General features: G+C 39.4%; 2 protein-coding genes across 3 annotated transcripts; one reads left to right on the top strand and one right to left on the bottom strand.

Annotated features, from left to right (window-relative positions):
* The first annotated feature begins 413 nt into the window (after nt 1–413).
* On the top strand, nt 414–26,370 carry Naa35 (N-alpha-acetyltransferase 35). The gene is made up of 7 exons (XM_067773565.1): nt 414–587; nt 672–1,065; nt 1,238–1,808; nt 24,646–24,827; nt 24,884–25,428; nt 25,491–25,974; nt 26,046–26,370. The coding sequence occupies exons 1-7, from the start codon at nt 556–558 to the stop codon at nt 26,184–26,186; spliced, it is 2,349 nt and encodes a 782-aa protein (XP_067629666.1). The 5' UTR covers nt 414–555; the 3' UTR covers nt 26,187–26,370.
* Zfrp8 (Zinc finger protein RP-8) lies at nt 25,490–27,919 on the bottom strand. 2 transcript variants are annotated; one of them, XM_067773567.1, is made up of 5 exons: nt 27,902–27,919; nt 27,497–27,699; nt 27,350–27,444; nt 27,178–27,262; nt 25,490–27,115 (listed from the first exon to the last, which is right to left on the bottom strand). In XM_067773567.1, the coding sequence occupies exons 2-5, from the start codon at nt 27,668–27,670 to the stop codon at nt 26,390–26,392; spliced, it is 1,080 nt and encodes a 359-aa protein (XP_067629668.1). In that variant the 5' UTR covers nt 27,671–27,699; nt 27,902–27,919; the 3' UTR covers nt 25,490–26,389. The 2 variants fall into 2 exon arrangements, with proteins under 2 accessions (XP_067629668.1, XP_067629667.1); XM_067773566.1 differs by having other exon boundaries at nt 27,497–27,722; nt 27,889–27,913.
* Between the last annotated feature and the right edge of the window lie 11 nt (nt 27,920–27,930).

Genomic DNA, 27,930 nt, shown 5'->3' on the forward strand with positions numbered 1-27,930 from the left:
ATGCCGAAGATGAGTCTGCAGAACACATCCTGAAGGAATGTGATGCAGTCGCGAGACGAAGGCTTAGGATCCCAGGATCATCCAAATTAGAAAATAGTCACATACATTCTCTGAAGCCAAGAACCATTCTGGATTTTATCAGAGAACTCGGCTTGGATGAAGTGTTGTAAAGAGAATGAGGGCACAATAGACCAATAGGTCGCAGTGCTTAACCTCACAACATCTATCTATCTATTATATTTGTCCTTTTTGGTAGAATTATCAGAAACTGAGGACAATCTCGTCATATGTAAAGTAGGAACGGTAGAAATTGGTGTGATTTGAAAATCACATTTCACTGCGTTTGTAAAATAACCGTTTTGCTCAATACTAATGTAGCGTTGCCAACAGTGGTATTCGTACTGAATTTTTTTGTTATATCTTTTTCACTAAAAATTCGTATGTCATTAACCAGAGATTTTAAGGACGATGTGATATTACTTCTGAATAGATTTTGAAACAATAAGAAAGATTTTAAGTCAAACAAAGCGAAGGTGCTCTAGGGTAATTTCCACAATGTGGTCAAAAGGAAATCAAATGAACACAATGTGAGCTATGAATTGCACTAATTTTTTGTTACCCTGCAAATACCTAATGAAAAGTAGACAAACATTAATTGCATGTTCTTTTAGTGTAAATGCACCTGTATTCCAAGCAGCTACAGCGGCTGCAGCAGCCGCCGCAGCCTCACAAAATAAGGAAAACTCTGATGATTTTGGTGATTCAGAAATATCTGAGTCCGGCCAGTGGACAATGGAAGATGGTACTTACATAGATGCTGAGCTTCAGCAAACTGGTCGAGCTAATGAAGAAACAGGTGAATATCCACGATTTGGTTGGGTAGATATCACCAAAGAGTTCTTCAATGCATGTTCAGAATTAAACCTCGGCGAATTAGCACAAGATATGCTATTTGGACTATTTGAGGCTATGTCTGCAATCGAAATGATGGACCCTAAAATGGATGTCGGAATGGGCTATAACAAGCATGATGCGCCACCACATACCTTTGAATCTGCGGTAGAGGTAATTTATATGAATTATGTCGTTTAAATAGGGACAGCCTATTCGTCCGGATTTTATTTCTTTTTTGCTGTTTTTCTGCTGGGCGATAAAAAAATTGTTTTCCGTATGAATAGCCTTTTCCATTTTATATGCAATTCAATTTAATGTCTCATACTTTCCAAATGTTATGTAGGCAGGTGTACTAAAATTGGATAATTTGAGTAAAGAAGAGTTAATAGGAACTTTTGATGCGTTATTCGCATGTCTAGTATCCTGGTTAGAAGGTAACTCTATGGACCAGGTATTATTCACTTGTCTATACCTACATCAGCCCAGCAGCATCAAAAACAAAACACTACGATCGTTCTGCCATGCAATACGAAATCTAATTGTGATTATAAAGAATATCATTATAATAAGTAGCGTAAACGAGGAAGAAGATTTTCAACTTTACGGAAATTCATCTTTACTCGCTGTTGAAGCATGCCAACCAGGCGCTGTAGTATCTCAATTAAAAGAAGCTGAGGATGATTTAGTTCGTTTAAGCAAAACAGAATCACAACCAGAATCCACAATGACAGTTGTACACCGTCTACGTTTTATGCGATATTTTTACCAATCCATTTATCAATTCGACTGTGTGATGACAACTTCGCCAACTGAATCTAATATGAATGATATCTATAAAACCTTAAACGCCTCACTTGAGTTAATACCACAAATAAAGCGCACCATTGATAAGGGCATTCAACCTTTGCCAAACTGTAAGTATGATAAATTGAAATTAGAAAAAAATTAAGAACAATATTAGGATAAGGTTAAGCGTAATAGTTAGAGTGAGGCTCAAATGAAAGTAAGAGAAGCAAGGATAAGAGGAAAAAGGAGCAAATTCGCAGTAGGATGAAAGGGGTAGATAAATTGAGTGGGTCGATTAAGGTAATCCTAAAAAGGCGAGAGGAGAGAAAATAATAGGAAGGAGAGGATCAGCCCGAGGTAGATGGAGACGGTAGGTGGATGGATAGAGGAAGTCGGAACACCGACTGTCGGGTTTCCAATAAGTAAGTATTTCATGCTGTTCTACACGTTTCCAGGGATGGCCACTACTATTTAAAATTACAATCGAACTTTTTAAGCTTCTTTGCTATTAAATCCACGGGTATATATCTTTACATCCTTTACCTCTTTCTGGTTAATTAGCCTACCTCCCCCAGCGGGTTAGGGGGTCAGAATATATCCGCAGTAGGTATGCCTGTTGTAAGAGACTAAAATACCAGATTCAAGGGGCTATGTAGCGCAACCCTTCAGGTTGCCAGCGCAATATACAGCTTCTCCATACCCAATTGTCAAACTCACCTATCCGCGGCGAATCCTGTTTCACTTACAGACGAGGTTCTGGCGACCCCAAGCTCCTCATGGAACTTGGGGGAGGGAGGGAGGGATGGCCTGAAGGTTGAATGTGGCCATATAAATCGTTCCCGAGATGGTCGGGCTAGCACCTTAATGGTGCTGTGTTACCGGAGCGTACCGGATATGTATCGGCAAAGGACCATCACATCGATAACACTCCCCAAAGCCTTCGGGGAGCAACCTTATCGCTACAACAACAACAACGCTAGGCATGCATAAATGTTTGATCTTGGGACCGTATAACGTGTTTACCGAATTTTGGTATTATTAGTTTCGCAGATACTCATACACATTTTACTGATATTGTTCCAAATCGTCAGTCATCTAAACAACATTACTTAGTTGTGGACTATGTGATTGATCAAAAACCCTTGCCATTTCCTCTAAGCTTAGTAATTCTGATGTAGTGAATTATTTTTGGTAATGCTGTTGTTTTTGTATTAACGATAAAGACACTCCCCGAAACGGGGTTAAAATAGGGTTGAAACTGCAAGTTTCCTTGGACTCCCGTTAGAGGACATTGATGAGAATTTGTGATCGGTCGAACCTATTAGGTGGGGCGAAGCACTGCTACAACAACAACAACAACAACACTCCCCTAAAAGCCTAAAGATTACGCACTGGAAGAAAATACAGGCCTGCCTGGAGGAAAACACGCTTCCCAAGGCCGTCGGTTCTATGTACCGGAGCGACTCGGGATTTTTTCCGACTAAGGACTGCCATTTCAGTGTAACCCCATTTAATTTGTTGCGTCCCTCCCACAAATTGTCATCCTCCCAGCAGCTCCTCTTAGCGGGACTGCTCCATATTCTCTTGCTCCGGGAAGGTATCGAACCCAATCTGGGTCCGTCTCCTGACCCCGGTCCTGAGAAATGGTTTTGCTGCATCTGCCGGAAAAGAATCTTTTTAGGACGGTCATACTCTTGTCAGTGTGTCTCGTGTAAGGGAATGTTGCATCGGACAGGTTGTTCTGGGATAGATCCCAAAACCAGACGTCCACGTAACTTCTATAAATCTTTTGTGGCTCTTTGCTGTTCACGCCCTAGGACGTCCCGTAGTCTGCGCCTTAGCGCCCCACTACCTCCCAGCAGCCCCTCTGCTCAGCAAACCACAACAAGTACCCGCTGTTGCTCGTGCCCCACGGCGCCACCAACTCTTACGGCTGCTCCCACTCATACCAACAATCTCCGTAGTAGATTCCCCTTCTTTTACGGCAGCAATTGTGTAGGTCAGGGAAACAGACTCTTAGTCCCTACCTCCCTTTCCACCGTTTGCCAGCACAGAACATATCGACATCCGCCCAATGCAGCTCCTGCCATGGACGGTGCCACTTTCCTAGATGTTCTGGTCTCCGCGACGGCAACCCCTCGACGGGTTTCATTGCGCCATGTTGCCAGGCCGCATACCCAAATACACCGGGTACCCCAATGCTTACCCGAGGACGTCCAGTCCCAGGGCCACAACAGCAGTTGCGTCTTAGCGTTCCACAACCCAGGCTCAGTCTCCCGTCACTTAGGGATTCAAGGGGTTGTGTAGCGCAATATATAGCTTCTCCAACCCAATTGTCAACCTCACCTTCGAGCGGCGAATCCCGTTTCACAAACAGACGAGGCTTTGGCGACCCCAAGCTCCTCATGGAACTTGGGGGTGGGGAGGGAGGGATGTCCTGAAGGTTTAATGTGGCAATATAAATCGTTCCCGAGATGGTCGGGCCAGCACCTTAATGGTGCTGTGTTACCGGAGCGTATCGGATCTGTATCCGACAAAGGACCATCACATCGATAACACTCCCCAAAGCCTTCGGGGAGTAACCAATCGCTACAACAACAACAACAACAACCCGTCACTTACTCCCAGAGTGGCGACGTCTCCCCCTATGCACTTCAGACTTCTGCAGTTAAACTGTAATAAATTAACTGGAAAGATCACGGAGATAGTCGATTTCATGAAGCGGCACAACATCCGCATTCTGCGAATGGACGTCCCAAATGTCGACCATTTTGAACCTCCACGTCGATGGCACTACGCTACCGACTGTCCTACACCCCAAAATCTTTGGTGTGAAGTTTGATCAGGATCTACATTTTGGTGAGCATGCAACCGCAATTGTACCGAAAATCCAGAGCCGTAATAAAATCCTCAAATCCCTTGCTGGCAGTACTTGGGGAAAAGACAAAGAAACGCTCATTACCACATACAAAGCAATTGGCCAGCCGATTGCGTGCTACGCGTCCCCTATATGGTCTCCAAGCCTAAGAACTACCCACTAGAAGAAGCTACAGGCCTGCCAAAATACTGCTCTCAGAATCGCCACGGGCTGTGTCCTTATGTCCCCAGAACACCATCTACATAATGAGGCGAGAATACTCCCCATCAAGGAGAGAAATGAGATGCTAACCAAACAGTTCCTATTGAATACCCAGAAAACTGGGCATCCCAGCAGACATTTGATTGATGAGCCAACACCGCCTAGGGGCTTAAGGAGTCCTCTCCGTAAGCATTTTGAGGAAATTCGGCACCTGAGAACTCAGCCGTATTAAGCAAAAAACACAAGCAGGTCCTTGGTGAACTCCACAACGGCTTCGGAGCTTTATGCCAGGAATTGCCCGGTGAATCCAGTACTCAAAGAAGAGTACCCAAAACTTGCCGAAGAGGAACGCATACTCCCCAGGGAAACGCGAGTCACTCTAGCTCAACTTCGTTCTGGATACTGTAACAGGCTAAACTCTTACCCATCCATAATCAACCCCGACATACAAAATGTATGCCCGCTTCCAATGTGTCCCCACATGACACCAACCATCTCTTTAACACTTATGACATCCCAAACTGCGTCTCGGGTGCATCTCTGAGAGTCTACTTTCAAAATGTTGGCGGCATACGCACCAAATCTAAAGACTTTTATCTACGTCACGTTTGGACTACGACGTATACGTCATCGTTGAAACGTGGCTCAACGAAGACTTTTTTGATGAAGAGTACTTTGACCCGAAGTTATTCCTAACTTTCCGTAAAGACAGAGACTTCCCGAACACCGGTCAAAAGAAAGGTGGTGGTGTCCTAATTGCAGTTAACAGAAGCCTGCATTTATTAAATTTCAACTACATAATCATGATATGTTGCTCGATCAGCTGTGTGTCTGTGTTTCCAGTTCGTCTGGATCTACTTTCATTTGTTGCTCATATATACCGCCCAATAGTGGTGATGGCTTATATAATGCTCATGTGGAGAACATCGTTAATTTATGCGAAACTCATACTGATGCCATCTTTTCTATACTTGAAGACTTCAACCTACCAGATATTGTATGGTCAGATTTTCAAAATAGTGGCATTTTGACACCTACCTATGTCACGCGTTCTAATGAAATTAGCCTTATAGATAATACCTTAAGTTGTAATCTGATTCAAATCAATAATTTATTTAATACTCTCTCGAGGTTACTTGATCTTATATTCGTCGACGAGAATTTAATATATCAACTCTCTGAGAGTACTTTTCCTGTATGTCTATCTGATAAACATCATATACCGATAGTTATTCATCTACATAACTTTGAACGTTAAAATGTGACAGTGACGGCCTCTTTGTCCTGAAGTTCTGTAGTTTATCTTTGTGCATACCTCTTCGGCATATATTCAATTTATCCCTGTCTTCCGGAACTTTCATCGATAGGTGGAAAAAAAGTTCCATTTGTCCAATCTTTAAAGCTGACAATAAAAATGGTGTCTCTAATTATAGGCCTATCGCCAAACTAACAGTTTGCTCGAAGCTTTTTGAAAAAATTATAAAAGAGAAGCTAACTTTTGTCATAAAACGCGTCATTGAGCCGTGTTCCACATTACAATTGAAGAGATGGTTGGTGTCATGTGGGGACACGTTGCAAGCGGGGCATACATTTTGTATGTCGGGGTTGATTCTGGATAGGTAAGAGTTTAACCTGTTACAGTATCCAGAACGAAGTTGAGCAAGAGTGACACGCGTTTCCCTGGGGAGTATGCGTTCCTCTTCCGCGAGTTTTGGATAATTTTCGTTAAGCACTGGATTCACCGGGCAATTCCCGACATAAAGGTCCGACGCCTGTTTATGGAGTTCACCAAGGACCTGCTTGTGTTTTTTCACTTCATACGGCTGGGTTCTCAGGTGCCGTATGTCCTCAAAATGCTTACGGAGATGACTCCTTAAGCCCCTAGGCGGTGCTGGTTCATCAATCAGATGTCTGTTGGGATGCCCAGGTTTCTGGGTATTCAACAGGAACTGTTTGGTCAGCATCTCATTTCTCTCCCTGATGGGGAGTATTCTCGCCTCATTATGCAGATGGTGTTCTGGGGACATAAGAAGACAGCCCGTGGCGATTCTGAGAGCAGTATTTTGGCAGGCCTGTAGTTTCTTCCAGTGGGTGATTTTTAGGCTTGGCGACCCTATGGGTGACGCGTAGCACGTAATCGGCTGGCTAATTGCTTTGTATGTAGTCATGAGCGTTTCTTTATCTTTTCCCCAAGTACTGCCAGCGAGTGATTTGAGGATTTTGTTACGGCTCTGAATTCTCGGAACAATTGCGGCTGCGTGCTCACCAAAATTTAGACCCTGATCAAACGTCACCTCCATGATTTTGGGGTGTGGGACAGTCGGTAGCGTAGTGCCATCGACGTGGATGTTCAAAATGGTCGGCATTTGGGACGTCGATGTTGTAAATAAGGTCGCGGAAGATTTAGTCGGTGATAATGCCAGGTTTCGCGAGGCGAAAAAACTGGAGAGATCAGGGGGGTAGCCGTTTATTTTATTGCATAGCGCATCGATCTTTGGGCCTGGGCCTGTGGCCATTATTGTGCAGTCATCGGCGTAGGAAACGATTGTGACTCCTTCCGGTGGTGAAGGTAGCTTAGATATGTAGAAATTAAACAAAAGTGGGGATAGGACACCACCCTGTGGCACCCCTTGTTTAATTCTCCTTGGTTTTGATGCTTCGTTTCTAAATTGCACCGATGCCTGCCGACCACCCAGATAATTTGCGGTCCACCTTTTAAGACATGGGGGAAGGGTAGACCCTTCCAGGTCCTGCAGTAACGAGCCATGGTTGACCGTATCGAAAGCTTTTGATAGGTCTAGCGCTACGAATACTGTTCTATGGTGGGGGTATTGATTTAAACCGCAATTTATCTGGGTGCTAATGGCATTTAGCGCTGTGGTAGTGCTATGGAGTTTTCTGAAGCTATGCTGATGAGGGGCTAGCTGCAAATTTGCTTGAAAATAAGGGAGCAAAATGGCTTCAAGCGTCTTTGCCACTGGCGATAGGAGAGATATCGGACGATACGACTCACCTATGTTAGCTGGTTTCCCAGGCTTTAGTAGCGGGACCACCTTGGCCATTTTCCATTTCTCAGGTATGACAAAGGTGGAAAGAGACAGATTGAAGACATGCGCCAAATATTTGAAACCCTCTTTCCCTAGGCTTTTAAGCATCGGCATGGCTATGCCGTCTGGGCCCACTGCTTTGGATGGTTTAGCATGACCGATGGCATCCTTGGTAATTGGTGACGCGCTGAACTTATGTTTACGTGCGTATCTGTTGGCCCTCCGTCTATTTTTGCCGACTGTAGAATGCATTATATATTGTCGGCAGAAAGCGCTCGCACATTTTTTCGTATTCGACAGCACTTTGTCGCAAAAGGCGATTGAAACTTTGTCATGTTGTTTGTTTGCCCAGACGGATTCGATACAGTGGACCAAAGTTTACCTACACCGGCAGAGAGGTTACAACCGCTTAGGTGCTCCTCCCATTTCGCCCGCTTGTGTTCATCCACAAGCAATCTTATGCGTTGGTTTATATCCCTTATTTGGGGGTCGCCGGGATCGAGCTGTCTTATAAGGTCACGTTCTCTCGCTAAACTTGCGGCCTCTGCCGGGAAGTGGGGCCGAATTTCGGGAATTCTTACGGGGGGAATGAAACGAGCCGAGGCGGATGCAATGACCTTGCGGAAAGCACGCTCCCCTTGGCGGACATCAGTTGGTATAGGGAGGGCAGCAAAGCGGTTGTCTGTAAAGGATTTGTATTCGTCCCACTTTCCTTTTTTAAAGTTAATGAAAGTGGGTTTTTCTGCGACGATGAAGTCGGCGGGACGCTCGAGCGAAATGAGTATAGGCAGGTGGTTGTTGTTGTTGTTGTAGCGATAAGGTTGCTCCTCGAAGGCTTTGGGGAGTGTTATCGATGTGATAGTCCTTTGCCGGATACAGATCCGGTACGCTCCGGTACCACAGCACCATTAAGGTGCCAGCCCGACAATCTCGGGAACGATTTCTGTGGCCACATTAAACCTTCAGGCCATCCCCTCCCTCCCCACCACCAAGTTCCATGAGGAGATTGGGGTCGCCAGAGCCTCGTCTGTTAGTGAAACAGGATTCGCCTCGGATAGGTGAGGTTGACAATTAGGTTTGGAGAAGCTATATATTGCGCCGGCAACCTGAAGGGTTGCGCTACACACCCCTTGAATCTGGTATTTTAGTCGCCTCTTACGACAGGCATACCTACCGCGGGTATATTCTTACCCCCTTACCCGCTGGGGGTATAGGCAGGTGGTCGAATGCCAATGTTACCATCGGCTGCCAGTTGACGCAGTTGACGAGTTCTGCGCTCACGATTGAAATATACGGCGAACTGTGACAGCTTCCTACCATACGTGTGGGGGCGTCTCCGTTTATAGTGCAGAACGTCGTTTCATCTATTTGATCCGCTTGCATCTCACCCCTACTGTCCACCCGCAAGTTTGAATGCAATAGATCGTGATGGGCATTGAAATCGCCGAAGATAATGCGATTGTTTCCAGTGAGTACGCCGCTGATATCAGGGCAGTATCCACTGGGGCAACAGGTGACAGGAGGGATGCAGATGTTGGTGATTTCTAGATTTGCATCGCCCGACCTGACAGATAATTCTTGACGTTCTAAGACACTGTCCCTGTGGTCGATGTCGGGATCAAATATATGATATTGCACAGTGTGGTGTATGATAAACGCGAGGCCGCCTCCATTTCCGCTCTCGCGATCTTTTCTGTGGACATTATCCCCAGAACAGGTCTGCAATACAGATCTTGCTGTGAGTTTAGTCTCTTGAATCGCAGCAACGCGGATGTTGTGCCGCTTCATGAAGTCGACTATCTCCGTGACCTTCCCAGTTAATCAATTACAGTTTAACTGCAGAATTCTGAAGTGCATAGGGAGAGACGTCGTCACTCTGGGAGTAAGTGACGGGTGACTACGCCTGGGTTGTGGAAGGCCAGAACGCGATTGCTGTTGAGGCGCTGGGACTAGACGTCCTTGGGTAGGCATTGCGGTGTATTTGGGTATGGGGCCTGGCAACATGGCGCAATGAAACCCGTCGGGGGTTGTAGTCGCGGAGACCAGAACATCTAGGAAAGTGGCACCGTCCATGGCAGGAGCTGCATTGGGCGGATGTCGCAAACGTATATATTCTGTTGCTTGTATATATAATTTGTACGTATATATAATTTGCTTGTATATATTCTGTGCTGGCAAACGGTGCAAAGGGAGGAAGGGACTAAGAGTCTGTTTCCCTGACCTACACAATTGCTGCCGGAAAAGAGGGGGGGGGGGGGAATACGGGGGCAGGGGCTGATGCTTGGCATTGCTCCCGATTCTACAACGGAGATTGTAGGTATGAGTGGGAGCAGCCGCGTGAGTTGGTGGCGCCGCCGCGTGAGTTGGTGGAATTGTGCCTGTAATTTATTTTTATATATTTATTTAACTCAATGTTACCTTTTTTTATTATTCGCACGTTAACTACATATATAAGTTTGACTATATAGTTTTTATATCTTTCAATTCATTTGTATCTAGTCTGTAAGATTCTTTTCGATCATAGACTTAATAAACTAAACTGTAATGTGGAACCAACGCCTCCTAACACCCCTCTCATTATGGTCCACCCTGTTGAAACAGCAAGTTTCCTTGGACTCCCGTTAGAGGATATTGATGACAATTTGTGATCGGACGCAGCTGTTAGGTGGGGCGAAGCACTGCTACAACAGCAACAACAACAGACCTACCAAAACACTGCTCTTAGAACCACTTCTTCGTATGTTCCCTGAACACCACCTACACAATGAGACGAGAGTACTCGCCATCAGGGAGAGAAATTAAATGCTGAACAAACAGTTTCTGTTGAATACCCAGAAACCTGGGCAGCCTAAAAGACATCTGATTGATGAGGCCACACCTTCCAGGGGCTTAAGGGGTAATCTCCGTAAGCACTATGAGGAAATACGGCACCTGAAAACAGAGCAGTATGCAGCAAAAAAGCACAGCCAGGTCCTCAGTGATATCCACGAACAGGCGTCGGACCTCTATGTCAGGAATTGCCCGGCGAATCCAGTTCTTAAAGAAAAATACCCAGAACTCGCAGAAGAGGAACGTACTCTCCCTAGGGAAACCCGCGTCACTCTAGCTCAACTTCGATCTGGGTACACTAACAGGGTAAACTCTTACCTATCCAGAATCAACCCCGATATACAAAATGTATGTCCTGCTTGCAATGTGTCGCCACGTGACACCAACCATCTCTTCAATTGTAATGTGGAACCAACGCCTCTAACACCCCTCTCATTATTATCCACTCCTGTTGAAACAGCAAGTTTCCTTGGACTCCCGCTGGAGGATATTGATGACAATTTGTGATTGGTCGCACCTATTGGATGGGGCGAAGCACTGCTACAACAACAACACTCCCCGAGAAATAAATTTGCTTGGTGCTTCGAATTTAAGTGTTTTTCTACTACTGATGGTTGAAAATTACATTGTTTTCAAAAATTTTGTAAAAAAAGGAATTATTTCTGCAAAAATACGCTTAATAATACGTCACCATGAATATCCACTTATGCGTTTATATATAACATCTGTTCAGTTAATGTGTTTTTGTAATAGAATAAAAATTTTAAGCACACAATCAACCCTTTGAATATACTCGCGACAGGAATGCCTGCCGTAAGAGGCGACTTAAATACCAAATTGATTCAAGGGTTTGCGTAGCGCAACTTATAGCTTCCTCAACTCAATTGTCAACCTCACCTACCCGTGGCGAATCGTGTTTCTTTACTTGCCGATGCTCTGGCGACCCCAAGTTTCTCTTGGATCTAGGGTGGGTGGGCGGTATGGCCTAGAAGGTTTCATGTAGTCATACTAAATCGTTCCCGATATGGTCGGGCTAGTGCATTAATGGTGCTTGTTACCGGAACGTACCGGATCTATATCCGTCAAAGGACCATCAACATCGATAACACTCTCCAAAATCTTCGGGGAGTATCCTTATCGCTACAACAACACCACTCTCCGAAGCTTTTGGGGACTGCTATCGATATTGATGGTCCTTTGCCGGATAGAGATGCGGTGCGTTCCTTTAACAACCCAGCCCGACCATTTCGGGAATGATTAATATGACTACATTAAACCTTGTAGGTCATTCCGCACCACACCCTATTTACTTCTATTTCAGTTTTTATTGACAAAATAAAAAGTACGCCACTCACTGTCGCTACCCAAAAATTGAATTAGGTTTACGCCGGCTACAACGGCATTCGTGATTGGGGATTCAAGGGGTTGTGTAGCGCAATATATAGCTTCTCCAACCCAATGGTCAACCTCACCTTCGAGCGGCGAATCCCGTTTCACTAACAGACGAGGCTCTGGCGACCCCAAGCTCCTCATGGAACTTGGGGGTGGGGAGGGAGGGATGGCCTGAAGGTTTAATGTGGCCATATAAATCGTTCCCGAGATGGTCGGGCCAGCACCTTAATGGTGCTGTGTTACCGGAGCGTATCGGATCTGTATCCGACAAAGGACCATCACATCGATAACACTCCCCAAAGCCTTCGGGGAGTAACTAATCGCTACAACAACAGCATTCGTGATTGATTGTCGCGCTGCTCTGTCGCCCCGAAAATAACTCCCTTCATAAGAACATGTGTAAAAATAATTTGATGTCGCTTTGTAACCGCCGCACAGTATTTCGTGTAGAACAAGCTAGCTGGACAAAATTATTTTATGAGACTTTCCGTTTCATATGCAGTCATTTATTACAACTACGTCATTTTTTTCAGTCATATGTTCTTTTTTTTTATTTTTTTTTCCAAAATTTTACTTCATATGCATACATTTGCTTATTTCATATACAGTAACTCGTGAATAAGTGACATAGATCCAAAAAAATTTAAAGGACTTAAGAATTACTTTATTGTACTTAAATTGAATGGACTACAAATCTCAATACTCTAAAAAATTCTAAAAATTCGGAAAAAAAAATTTAAATTTTTTATGAAAATTCGTCGAATTTTTCAGACATTTTTTAAATATAATTTAGTTTTTGTTATAGATCGTGACAAATTTTCTTATGGGAAATTAGTTAAAATATGAAAATTCGTCGAATTTTTCAAACATTTTTTAAATATAATTTAGTTTTTGTTATAGATCGTGACAAATTTTCTTATGGGAAATTAGTTAAAATAAATTTGCGAAAGCGATAATTGTAAGAATTGTCCAAAAAGGGGTGTCTACTTTTTTATGTGAGTGACTGTACATATGTACATATGTACATATTTTGTATTTATTTGAGTATTTATCCTGGCACTACAATTTTTACAAAATTATTTTATAGTACCAGTCAGGAATGTAAAAGTGAATTACAATAATAATAATAACAATGTAAATAATTTAATTAATTATGTGAAAATTGCTTATTACAAAAACTTAAAAGTAAAGAATCACACAAAGTAGAAAAGATAATAGATTTAAATTAAATAAAACCTGATCCAACAAAAAGTTACAGGGTAGGTTATCTTTTATAATTATGTTATTATTCGCTATCATCACTTTCATTCGATGAGCCACTTGTGGAATAGTCGTGAGCATCAGCAACTCTACTGTGAAAGCTTGAAACAACTGGGGTATTTATTGACTCCTTAACATTATCGGGGGACAGTAAATTTAAGACTTCTGAAGTCAGACTTTTAAATTTTTTCTTATGTATCTCCCTAAAACTGTTAACTAAAGGATCCGATGTTATAAGCAACATATTCATAGGATCTCTATTCGTGGCTTCACGCCACTGCTTTTGTGTGTTATCATCCCTGAATCGTCTCAAATCTTTGTTACGGGCTTCCTGTGCTTCCTCAGAAAGTTGACCAATAGGTAAAATTGCTGATTTTATAATATCAGTACTATGCACTAAGATTTTATGAACTGTAACAGGCATATTAAACCATGGATAGAGATCTATGTGTAGTTTTTTAGTCTCGACCACAAATTTTTCCAATCTTTGGATATTTATATTGTACCCAGATGCTAATGCGCAAAGGAGAGTGTCGAATCTTTTGATGAGCGTTACATCCAATCCCGTAATCTCAGCACTAGCCTCAGAATTTTCGAAAAACCTACGAGCAGTGTTGCCGTCATTGGTATTGCCAAAACCTGGTTTTGGTTTATTTACTATCAATCCAAGAACACTTAAATTTATTCTGGATTTCGTTGGAACGTAGCTTTACACTCTCTTTATCTGCCTCATTCCTAAGCTGCCATTTTTTTACTTCGAGGCGATAACTTATGTGAAGCAAGCATTCAAAACATCTTATCCATGCATGGAGAGTAGACAAACCAAAACCAATATTATCTCGGTTAGGCGTAAAGTCCCGTAACTCATTATTCATATCTTTTGGGGTGGCACCATAAATATAACACTTTTGTGCGGAAGAAGTTTCAGTCAAAGCATTGCAAACTTTTCCGTCAATCATTGTTAGAAGCATATTGTGATTAACGGAGACTTCGTATTCTTCGAGCATGTATTTTGTTGGCAACAACGCATTTATCTCCTCTACAACTTTGTTCGTTTCAAAAACAATAAAATCTTTTGTTTCTTTAGAAAAAATAAATTTAATTGGACGACAATACATGGTAGAAGAAGGTCGAGGATTCTGCCAAACAATGCTACCTTTCTCATCCTGTTATTGAAGAGGAACGAAAGAAAATATAAACAAAAACTCATCAGTGTCAGAACTGCATGTAACTTTTGCTACAAAAACTCATCAGTGTCAGAACTGCATGTAAACTTTTGCTTATATGTGCTATGGGCCAGAGCTTCCATCGCAACCCCACTTGCTGATTAAAGTATACGTCAAGTTTGTAGGTAATAAACTAACAAAAACTAAACGCTCAACAGTTTTATCTAATACGGACTGGACTTTAATTTCCGCACGTGTTTCACCCACATCAATTTCATTTGGATAGCATTCTGCCTAAGCTTTTCTAGACTATAAAATGATGGATAAACCTTATGGCCTGCCTTGATGCTCCAATTCCGAGTCGTTTGGTACCCATGAGTCGTCGACTTGCTATCTACGTAGTATTCTAAAGCTTCTACATTGCTCAAGCATCTTGCATCTGGCTCACATGCCATCTTTTTGCCGGATATTTGAGTGGTTTGCTGTGACTTTTTTATAATATAATAATAAAGTAACTCACCAGGACTTCTAGATTGCAAGAGGTCATCCACTCGACGCCGTTTGGTTTATTCACTGCAGCTAACAAAGTCCTTCTTTCGTCTTCCGGGGCCGGGGTTACCTGAAGAAGTGGTTGGTTGGTCTGATGGCAACTTTGAATCCACCGTTATTGTAAATGTGAAGTCTGGACCCGAAAGCCACTCCCAGTTTTTATTCAAAAATCGCTCCTTATGTCTTCCAGAAGTGTTCCACTTTTGATCCAGCTTCGACGAATATGCCGATATTTGTAAGCTTAAACTTTTTATCGAATACTCGGCTGCTTCGCTTAAATCGTACTTAAGTACAACAAAACTCAATAATTCTTTATATCTGGTTTCCTTCGAATGTTGAACCCAGATGTCAAAAAACTCCGTTCTTGGTACGGTTATAACTAAACTGCTTTGTGTTGTTGATTTTCCGACAGGGTGAATAGTTGATGATTGTTGTGCTGCCATCGTAAGTGTCGTTGATTGTTCTGATTTGTTATCAGTTGTGCAGTATTTATATTACATTCAGGTATTGGCATAGATGCTACCAAATTAAAAATAGATGTGCAAAGAATTCGCAATGATTTTTTCTTTCGACTATTAGAGAATACTTGCGACTATAACATATGTAAAATTTAGCCCGGCTGTCCGCGGATGTATGTAACTTTTTTGTCCCTAAAGTTATAAATATAGAGGAAAAATACCTTTTCTTCTTAATAACGGAATGTTAAATATATTGAAAATACTCTAATTGCGAAAGAGTTACTATTAAAAAATTTTACATACCTTCGAGCTTAGAATCCACCAAAAAAATTATATAAAAGTGTTCACTTAAAAGAAATATGAAGCTTAATATTCAAATTATGCAAATTAATCAATGGATTTTACGGCCACTCCTGCCTTCTTACTTCAGTTACTCAATATATGAGCAAAAATATCAAAAAAAAGCAAAAATCCCGTTATTTTGTTTGTTTTCTTTCATTTCTCATTACACTTTTCTTGGAATAAGAACTTTGTTTTTGTCCAGCTAGCTTGTTCTACACGAAACACTGTGCGCCGTCGTGAATGTAATCCGGCCTAATATACCCCTTTAGCCGTTACAAGCTATTAAAAAAGTAAATGTTACGTTTTGGTGCGACCAGTATATAAATATGTAGTTTTTATACAAACCCCATAAAAATAAAAATCGATCGCAAGATTACTCTAAATGGACTTTTTAATACCTCTAAATATCTCGATCCCTGTACCCATCTAGAAAATTCTTATATCCAAAATATTACAACCTAATCAACACCGAACTCTTGTTCAAAGTTTCAGGTCTCTGGTTATTGGGAAGTTGCTTAAAACTCGAAAGCAAAATTTCAAAGTTCGGATAATTTTTTAGATTTTCACGATCCCTGGACCATCTATCGAACATTTTTCCCCTCATGTTGCATTGTCATGTGGTTCTGAAGTATGTTCTTAGTTTTAGCTCTACGGGATGTTACTCAAATATCGGCCGCAAGATTTAAAATGCTGTAAATGGACTTTCTAAATATCTCGATTTCTGTCCCATCTAGATAACTATTTTATTTTAAATATTGTAACCCAACACAGCCCAAAGTTTCGTTCTAAGTGTCAGCTCTCTGAGTTTTCGGGAAGTTTCTTAAAACTCGAAAGCAAAATTTCCAAGTTCGGACGATTTTTCAAATTTTCACGATCCCTGGACCATCTAGTGAAAAATTTTTCCCTAGTGTTGAAAAGTCATGGGGTCTAAATCATGTTTCAAGAATCTAGCTATACCGAAAGTTACTTAAATAGCGGTCGCAAGATTCCACATGTTATAAATAGACTTTCCAAATATCTCGATCCCTGCACCATAAAGAAAACTCTTATATCCTAAATCTCTAAATATCTCCATCCCTGTGCCATCTAGAAAACTTATATCCTAACTATTACAACATAATAAAGTCTGAAGTCTCGTTAAAAGTTTCAGGTCTCTGGGTTATTGGAAAATTCCTTAAAACTCGAAATTTAAATTTTTAAGTTCGAAACATTTAGTTGAATTTTCTCGTTCCCTCGACGACCTAGCAAATGTTGTTGTTGTTGTTGTAGTAGCGCAAAAGAAAATTTTTATCATACACTGCGTTATCATCGGGTTCTTAAATACGTTTTAGTTTCAAGAATCTAGCTCTACATGAAGTTACTCCAAAATAGATTCCAAAATTCTCTAATTTTTTATGGAAATTGGCGGAACAACATCAAACAAAAGTATTATAAAAGTGCCCAATTATACAAAAACAACAAACTCAGTCTTGAAGATGAAAACCAGAGCTGCTCAACCCCTATACACTTATGGCACTTTTGTTTCTGTTTTGTCCGGAGTCATAGGCACAGATACAAATTTACACTTCAAATATAAAGAAAAAATTTAAAAGCACTACCGTATGCCCTCACATATAAATAAAATTCATATGGAAGTTTTTGATTTTCATATGTAAGTGCAAAGCAAAAGCACTTTCATATAATGAACGAGAACTTCGGTATAAAAAACAAATTTACACTAACAAATTGAAAACTAAAAATTATTGAAAAATATTATGGCACTGAAACATATTTGTATTCAAAATTGATTCATTAAGAAAATAAAATTACTCCAGCCATTTAAGGGGTTGGCCTCGGAATTTGGAATAATACTTGGAAACATGCATACATTTTTACATTATGTTAATGGTTTAAAAGTAATGATAGGTCGCATGTGCGCGTCTTGAGATGTTCGAGACCGGAGGTCGCAAAATTTAGTACCTGGCAAATATCTCGCTTTAAATGTATTGCTCGAGTTTCGCGCCATTTCTGAGTTAAGACTCGTCAAATTGAAATTTTTTTCAAAGCGAGCAGAAAAAATTTTGTAGCTTAGGAAAAAACCCAAGTTTATCATTTCGACCTATCCATGATTCAATTACAAGAGGTTTGTTCTCCAATGATGACAGAGGTTTGACACTCCCAAATTGAAAAATCTGGACGGATTGCTTTAACCAAGTAAGCAAAACGGGGAATAATTCAATCCCCTTCAGCGAAAATTGTAGTAAAAAAAAGTACCTTTAGTAGTATATTAGTAGTGATAATTAATTTGTAAATGCCAATAGATTTTTGGGGAAATAATTCATCTTCTTCTAAATATTTCGTGAATTGATAAAGAGTTATGTTAGTTTGGTCATTCTGTCAGAATTTGTTTGAAGATAGCGGTACGTTAGAATTTTAAAATACACTATCTCAAAATTTTTTTCAATAACTCCCTATCTGAGCATAAGTTCAATGCATTTTGGCATAAGAGGGAGTTAATGATATCAGATCAGGCGTTCTTCAATCTAATTCTAATATAGGGCGTTTCTGTGACAAATCCTGAAATGGGAAGTTTTTAAAAATATTTCAAGATAGGACGTTCTTTGAACAGGCAGCCGAGATGGGGTGATTCGCAGCAATGAATTGACAAAAAAATAATAGAAAATGGCTAATTGTCTTAGAACTTTATATTCCGGCCTTGAATTTGGCAGAAGAGTTAAGCTTTTGTGCGGTCCTGCTACACAGGGAGTATTCACCTTTTTATTCAGAAATTTCGGAAAGCTCATTTCCGTTTAATTCATGGAAGTGTTCCGTATAAACAGAGGTCCGAATATATCAAATAAGTATATCAGCCCAATTCTAAACGAAAATTCCGTGCGAGTTTTTTCGTTCTCCCGTTCCTCGTATTCTAAATAAAAATTCCTTGTGAGTTTTTTCACTTCTCCCTTTCCTCCTATTCTGAACAATGTTCGAAAAAGCGGAAACCGGTTATTGGAGAAAAGTAGGTATTATGAATGTGAGGGAGAGGGAGATTTCTCTGCCATTTCATAGGAGTTTTTTCACTAGTTAAATAAAAGGGAATTCATCAAAATAGTTAAAGGAAATTGGTTATTTTATGAAAGAACACTTATTTGTACAAATTTGTGCTAAATTATGTATTTACATTCTAACACAATATTCTCACTGTTAATACAACGACAACAACAACCACAATATTCTTTATTTTAAGTCGAAAAATATATCATAAGCAACGGAAGAGCTCTTCGCATATTTGATGCAGCCATCCAGAAATTGCGCAAGGATTTTCTAAGAAGGCTTAAATAGATTTTGGCATATGGCGAAAGGTGAACTCAACTCGACTTGGCCGCCAGAAAATTGCTTTGCAGAATGAATGCAGGCAACTCCGGCGGATTTGTGTTATCCGCCGGTCTTCTTCTTATGCTCCTCTGTTGATGTTGCTGTGGCACCAATTCATTACTCATTTCAGTGAATACCACATGAAATGCAATAATGTGCATTGTGTATACCTTATTTCTTAATTTCAAACAAATTGGCAACAATAATTAAACTTTACAATTTTTTAAACAAAATAAAAAATGCGCAACGAAATTTCAATTGACAAAACAGCTGACTTCGAAAATTCGAAATTCCTATTCCCCAATTATTCTTCTCCCTAGGAGAAAAGAATTGGAGGAATTTTTCCGCGGGAATAAAAAAATCCGCGAGAATATTTAGAATTGGTCTTTATATGTACATAATATTCCAAATATAAACCGATTCCACAAATTCTTAAATGGACACGAATGTTCCGAACATATGGAATGAGTAAGTTAACTCGCTGAATGAGTACATTTCGTTATGGCATCTCCATTATTTACTAATGACATTTTTACGTTAATCGATTTACTATTCGAGTTTTTGACGTTGAACCATGAATTTTGAATTGGTTTAGGTTTCGTATGTTCATAGGGTTACGAAAGTGCACGATTCCTTCGTGTCCGTACTTTTAATAAAACCTATGTTCAGCAGTTCCGTTCTTATCGGGTATTTGTAAACTAATTGCTTCCTATTTCTACTACTAATCTTTTTCGAAAAATCGCAAAGAAGCAACACAGTAACAATTCGTTGACGTCTTAAAATGCTAAACTATACTATAGAAGACTCATGAATCTATGTATATTATGGCCCACCAAGTTTTGTCTTTTGCGAATTGTCTATAGGAAATATATTCAGACCAATTCTAAATATTCTCGCGGAATTTTGTTCTCGCGGATTTTTTTATTCCCACGGAAAAATTCCTCCAATTCTGTTCTCCTAGGGAGAACAATAATTGGGGAATAGGAATTTCGAATTTTCGAAGTCAGCTGTTTTGTCAATTGAAATTTCGTTGCACATTTCTTATTTTGTTTAAAAAATTGAAAAGTGTAATTATTGTTGCAAATTTGTTGGAAATTAAGAAATAAAATATAAACATTGCACAGTATTTATTGCATTTCATGTGGTATTCACTGAAATGAGTAATGAATTGGTGCCACAGCAACATCAACAGCGGAACATAAGAAGAAGACGGCCGCATAACACAAATCTGCCGGAGTTGCCTGCTTTCATTCAGCAAAGCAATTTTCTGGCGGCCAAGTTGAGTTGAATTCGTCCTTCATCATATGCCAAAATCTATTTAAGCCTTATTAAAAAATCCTTGCGCAATTTCTGGATGGCTGCATCAAATTTGTATACCAAGAGCTCTACCGTTGCTTAATATAAAGAATATTGTGGTTGTAGTTGTTGTTGTATTAGAAGTGAGAATATTGTGGTAGAATATAAATACATCTTTTAGCACAAACTTGTACAAATAAGTGTTCTTTCTTAAAATAACCAATTTCCTTTAACTATTTTGATGCATTCCCTTTAATTTAACAAGTGAAAAAACTCCTATGAAATGGCAGAGAAATCTCCTTCTCCCTCACATTCATAATACCTACTTTTCTCCCATAACCGGTTTCCGCTTTTTCGAACATTGTTCAGAATAGGAGGAAAGGGAGAAGTGAAAAAACTCACAAGGAATTTTTATTTAGAATACGAGGAATGGGAGAAGGGAGAAAACTCGCACGGGCAACGACGGGCGCATCTCATTCCTTAATCCGATCTGATTTGGCAACAGGAGAATAAAGTCATTACATGGAGCAAGATTGTGTACAGTCACTGGCAAGTACAACCAAGTCCAGGGAGAAGTGGCATGTGAAGTCTTAAATGGAAAGGTCCCGGTTCTACACAAATTCGTTGTGGTTGTGGCAGGGATTGTTGATGAAGTCATATTGGGAGTGGACTTCTTAGTTGACCAAGGCATCAGGATCGACATGCAAAGAAGGATTATGCGCTATAAGAGCAAGGATGTGCCACTTACCTTCAGTTTGGAGAAAGGGTTTAGCAGTAAGCGAGTGCTGGCGGAGGAGATTTGACAAATACCACCAAAGTCAAAGGCAGTAGATAGGGCACGGATTATCCATCGTTTAGAATTGGGCTAAATTAAATTCGAAGCAGTTTTGACAAAAAATTAATTTTCTCAGTTGAGACACGACTTTATTAACGGATTCGCTCAGATGCGACCTTGTTAACAGATTCCTGAGATACGTAAAGAATTATGCGGCAGTTACCCACCGACGTGTGCCGTACGTAAGGACGTTTGTCGTACGAAGCACGTTTGACCGAACTCTCAAGCCCGTAGGAATCAATGTGTGCGTCTGTGTACATGTACATAAGATATTTGTGTGTGTATTGTTTACAGATAAGCACTGTTGCCATTGACCATTTTGCATGTATGCTTATGGAAACATCAACTTTTTCCAATTTAATTTTTGATATTGTAAAAGACCGGAATACTATTAAATAAGTATAAATAGATTAAATATTTATAATCAGCACTTTTACATAATTATTTCGAATTATTTTCACAATTTTTCAAACTTTATGCCCCTATTACCGTTTACAACTCAACTTAGTTGGGTTGTAATTAAAACAACTCAACTTTAAGACAACTCAACTCCTGTTTGGTATTACGAATTACAACTTATTTCAGTTGAAATTGAATTGAGTTGCCAACTTCAGAATGTGATGATTTGACAGATAAATAAACGGCTGATCAATTTGTGGCAGAAATTTAAGGATTTTCAAATGTGATTTTTTTATTAATATTATATGAAATCTATTTTATAATGACAAAAATGTTGGTGACTGACATGTCGCGAATACGGAAAACATTCGCGTGATCATTCCAATCCCTTGGAACTACCAAGCACCAAGTAAGAAAATGTTTAAGTGACAAATAATGAGTTTCATATGAAGTTATTTTGCAGATTTGAAAGGAAGCATTTTACTCAGTACTAAACAAAATTAAGGACCATTTCCGCATACGCGTTCGTATTTTAAAATTATGATTTTGGTGTTGGACTGGTTTTAGATATTATTGAGGAGCGTATTTGTGCGAAGTAGATTAAAACCCAAACAGAAAAAATTGTATTTTACTCAAACAGGATTCCCAGGAGTAGTGATAAGTATCAATGGGACTCGCATAATTTCACCTACTTTGACTGCATCCGAACTGCGGCCAGCCTCGTCCAACTATGGAATGTCGCTACATAAAGTCAAAAAGTTATTCAATGTAATTCGTTTAAACGTTGTTTGTACAAAATTGGTGATTATTGTTTGATTAGAAAAGGTTTAACTACCGGCTTTAAATTGTTTGCTTTTTTTTTGTAACGTTTTATAAGCCCGTGCACCATCTAAGTCTTATCAAAGGTGGTATCAAAAGACGGGTTTCCATATCCGTTTTTAGGATTCGAAAGCGGAAATTAAAAATTTTATTTCTTTCGAAAGATATTTACAAATACCCACAAAATGGCCCAAGAGGGTCCGAAATATGAGGCCCGTTCCACAGTTTTTTTGCACAGAACATCTTTTTGCGTTGGCGGCCTTTGGCCGCGATTCGTAAAAATAACTCTGGTTGGGTCCAACACCTTTCTGCATTACTGTGTACAAAAAATCTGGCAAAATACAACAACCACATGAAATTAGATTTTATTAGAAATAAAATTTTTAATTTTTGTGGTAATTTTTTACGACAGCATGACACTAATACGTGTCCAAAAATATCGAGAGAGGTATTAAACGATGCGTCTTGACAACAGTATTAATAATCCAAAGGCAGAAAATAAAAATTTTAACTCGTTCAAAAGATATTAAACAAAAACCGAAAAAAGACAACAACATTACAACAACCACATGAAAATCGCCAACTTCAACTGAAAATATCTCCAGACAGAGATAAAATGTATCTTTGCCACCGGATTATTGTTCTCGAGATTAATTCGCGTGTTTTGACACCTCTCTCAATATTTTTGGACGCGTATTACCAGTGTCATGCTGTCGCAAAGAATTACAATTTTTGTTTTCGGATTCTTAAATCGGAGGTCGAAACGTGTCTTTTGATACCAACTTTGAACATTTTTGTAAAAAATTAGGTGGTGAACCGTCTTCTAAAACGTAAAATTTTTTCAAAACAACTGCAAAATTGCATGAGACAACTGCTAGTAAGCAGTTGTAAAATTTTGACGTCTTTGACAACTACACCAACACAAGGTTGTAAACGGCAATGCCACAAAAAGTTGTAAGACTAGACAACTCAACCGAAATTTTTTTTGACAGGTTGAGTTGTAATCTGTAATACCAAATTGCGAAATTTCAACCCAACCAGAGTTGAGTTGTAAACGGTAATAGGGGCATTAATTAGGCGTTTTTGCATAAAATTGCAAACGGTCAAAAATTAGCGCACAAAAGTTTACTAGGCAACTCTGTCTAGTGAGAGAGCGATCAGCTGACACGTTCTTACGGAAAAAATTAAACTTGTTTTGATTTCTACGTTCCGGGCTACGTACGTACGGGCGTTGCACGTCGGTGAGTTTTCGTTTACATTGCACACTCATAAGATAGGTCGTGTCAGCTGACACGTTTTTCTACGTACGTTCGTGAGTAACCACGGCTTTATTACCAAAAAATTGTTTTTAATCGTCCACCTTTTGTTAAAAAGTTATAACAAAAAATTTTTTTTTTTTTTTTTGAAAAAACCCAAACGATTATTTTTTGCTTTATTGTGCTAAATCGTATGCCCGTCGTTTGCCCATCGTTTGTCCACCATTTGGTAAACAATTATATCAAAAACAAAAATTGTATGTGAAGTTGGCACTTTCGTATGCAAGTAATTAAAAAAACCAAATGTCATTCCTTTGTCCATGTTTGTCCAGCAAAAATTTTCGTTTTTCCACCTTTTTTAAAAAGTTATAACAAAATATTTTTTTTTCGAAAAAACTCCCAAAATATTTTTTTTCGCTTTATTGTGCCAACGTTATTTTCATAACGAAAGTACGAAAAAAATTAAATGAACATACAATTCAGCACAATAAAGCGAAAAAAAATGCTGGGGTTTTTCGAAAAAAAAATATATATTTGTTATAACTTTTTAACAAAAGGTGTACACACGAGAATTGTTCCTGGACAAACGAATGACATTTGGTTTTTTTAATTACTCCCACATGTAGGTGCCAACTACACATAGCTCACAAAGCAAGTCGCCGATCGCAAGAAGCTCTGTGCCCGCCCGCTTTCTTCGTCACCCCCTCTTTAAGTAACAAGTTTTAGCAATATTTGTGTGTAAACAGTGACTGAAAAACCAAATGATTTTTCTTTTTTTAATTTACCAACAAAAATATGTATTTACATAGAGTTCCGAGCCCTAGTTAAGATTAATATTTTGATCCAAGCGAAAGTAAATAACCTTTTTCAATTTCTTATTATAGCGGAATCACCTAATCCAATAGGATTTTCACCGCGGATACATGACCGAAGTCAGCCACCAACTTTTCCAAGAAATGTAAAAATCCGTGATCGTCCATCTAGTATTATATTTCTTGAAGAATTGGTACACCGATTAAAATTTGCCTGTAAAATAATACGAATGCGTGATTATTACTCAGCCCTGGTAACTATTTATATGAACTTTTATTATAATTGAGTTAACGTTCCTTATTTCTGTAGAATTTTTTTATAGAATTCAGCAAAAAATCTGGCCAGTGTGTGCTCTCACGAAGTGTGCTTCAGGGCTTGTTCATATCTAGCCGAAGATTAATTTTTGGTACAATTCCAATTAAAGATTTCCTATGGGACTCTGTTAGAGCTTTTAATTCTCCGCCAATTCTGAATCCAAAACATCCATTGGCTGCAGATTCAAAAATTCAAATGTACTTAGACACGTTCTTCCGATACTGTATTAGTCTGAATACATTTACACAATTCATACGCATATGTGGTTTCAATCGAGCACGGCAACGTGACAAATTGGCACGATTTATTGATAGCTTCGATAACATACAAGTAGAAGCGGCGCGCTTAGATTCTCAATTGACTATTATGGCTAATGAAAAGGCTGCCGAAGGCAATGAAGCCCACGCCACAGCACTCAAGCATAGCGCTCAATTTGCAACATGGGTGTTATACAATTGTTTCCGTGCAATGATGTTATTTTTGATGTCTGGTTTTGAATTAGAGCTGTATTCTGTACATGAATTCCTTTATATTTATTGGTAAGCATTAAAAACCATGACTATAAAAGCGTCGATTAAACTAAATTGATTTTTTGTATAAGGTATCCTTATGAGCTGTTAATTGGATTCATTGTATCAGCGCTAACCCGCACTGAGAATAATCTGCTGGTGCAGGAAGAGTATGCAGAGCACCAAAGCAAACTACAAGGCAGTGGTAATGCGAAAAACCGCAAGCCAAAACCGAAAAAGAACAAAAAACAGCAGAAACCTTACAGACAGGAGATAGTGTATTATCATGCCTTACTTAGCATGTGCGGTGGATTTTATAAAGCATTAGGTGCATTGACAAAGGACGGCCGTATAAGGCAACCTATGCCAAAATTTGATAACGAAGAAATTCGTTTCAATCGAAGATTTGCGCCTTTTGCTACTTTAACCAGTCCACCTCCAGTGTCTTATACCGAATTTAAGAACATTAGGTATCATATGATGCGCCCTCCATCATCTGAAATTTATGCAATTGCCGCTAAGCATTTTGACCAAGCACGTAATGTTTTGGAATCCATACAAAATCCGGAGCAAGAGGTGGGAAGATGTTTATGCGAAAGCTAAACATTTTTTTCTTATACATATATGATTATTTTTCTATTACACAGATCCTAGACATGCTGCATGTTGCGAAAGTAAATTATGTAGTTATGAACGTGTTGGCGAAAGGTCATCAGAAGGACTCTAAAACGCAACCCGACTTTGACTTTTCCAAGCATCGCCACTTTCCGATAATAAAGTTGAATTAGCCGTAAATTACAGTAGATTGGTGCTGCGCACTATTTCAATAATTGAGCAAATTAATCTAAACATTTGAAATTAATAAACTTGTGGTTTTATCATTAAACATATATATATATATGTGAACTTATTTAAACGTATGTATGCTGTAACTTTGATAGTAAAATAAACTGTTACGTAAATTGCAATTTATTACAATTGTGCTTAATTTTTATATTCCATTTTCTTTTGATATAATATCCTGTTTTAATATATATTCCAACACATAACTTTTATCTTTTGGTACAGCACAACTTTTCGTACAAGTATATATACACAATGTACCCCAGTCAAGATGGTCATCTTTAAGCCAATTTAGCATTTGTGGCATTATTTGAAATTCAAATTGACGTGCGCCACCACAAAGCTCACAATTCGGAATTTGAAGCTGTTGCAAGATTGTTTGTTTCACATCAGCGATCCAAAGTGGATTTCCACCGCGCTTATATCTCAAAATTTGCTCGGGTTCTTCATCTACATCTTTTTTAAATTTACGGAAAACTTTGTCATCAGCGGACATAGATTCATTCGCATATTTTTCTAATTCCGAATCTGTCACATCTTTTAATAATCCAGTTTGACCAGAGAGTTGTAATTTTTGATAGTCTTCCAAACGCATTTTTTCGGAATCTTCATCATCGTCAGCGATTTGCGCCTCCTCATCGCCATCGATTGGCTCAATAAGAATTTCCCATTCTGGAAACGTTATTTCGGATAAACTTATATTGAAATTTTCAGAATCTTTTTCGGTCTCGGTCATGCAATGTTGTTTATGATGTGGCCAGTGGAGTTGTTGATGTTTCACAGAACAGTAATTTATCTTACGGCAACGACCGCATGCGGATGGTCCTAAACAGCCACACGCTGCACAAAGTCTTTTAGCGGGAAGAATTTCAGGCTGTGGTATTAAAAACTGTATGGTAAATGTTTTTTTAAGTATCGATTTGATTCTGCAGTTACCAAAGGATTCCCTTCTTCCAGTGGGGGCTCGTCAGAGTAGAACTTATTTTTCCTCGGAAGCTGCGTTCTGTATACTGATAAATACCTAGATATGCATGTTATAAATATATATTAAACTTGAATATTATTAATATAATTATGTTTCAACTACATAATCAGGATATGTCCTCACTTTGACGAGTTACTTTTTTGGCAGCCAACTGATCGACAAACAAAAACATAAATTGTGCGGTGAAAACTGTGATCGTCTTCATATGGGGCATATATCTGCCGATTTATCAAAAGATAATTTATGTCTCTCATGTACGGAATAACTAACCTGGCATAAGAAGGTTTTAGGTATTTTGCAGTCTATACAGAGTAGCTCTTCACAGCTAGGCAAATTTTCAAGATTTAACCATGCTGGTTTTCCACCAATTTTGTTTGGAAAGTAACGATTTGTCAGCCATCCGCTTTCGCGCTCTTCAGCAAAACCCAATATTATATCAACCATTTTCCTACAAAATTTGCCACAAAATACGCTGGATAATATCATGGCGGAACGATACAAGGTGGCAGCATGGCGACATACCTACAAACATAAATAAAAATTTCATGTACTTTGTTTTTGTAAATTCGATGGACAAATGTCAAAATCGTACTGCGCCGGAAGTTGATGTATCAAATCAAATAAAAAAAGTTTATAATCAGCTGTCCCATGCTGCCACCTTGTATCGTTCCGCCATGGATAATATAGAAAAGTTCACTTCCTCT

This window comes from Eurosta solidaginis, chromosome 3 (assembly GCF_040869045.1).
Source record: "Eurosta solidaginis isolate ZX-2024a chromosome 3, ASM4086904v1, whole genome shotgun sequence".
Lineage (NCBI taxonomy): Eukaryota > Metazoa > Arthropoda > Insecta > Diptera > Tephritidae > Eurosta > Eurosta solidaginis.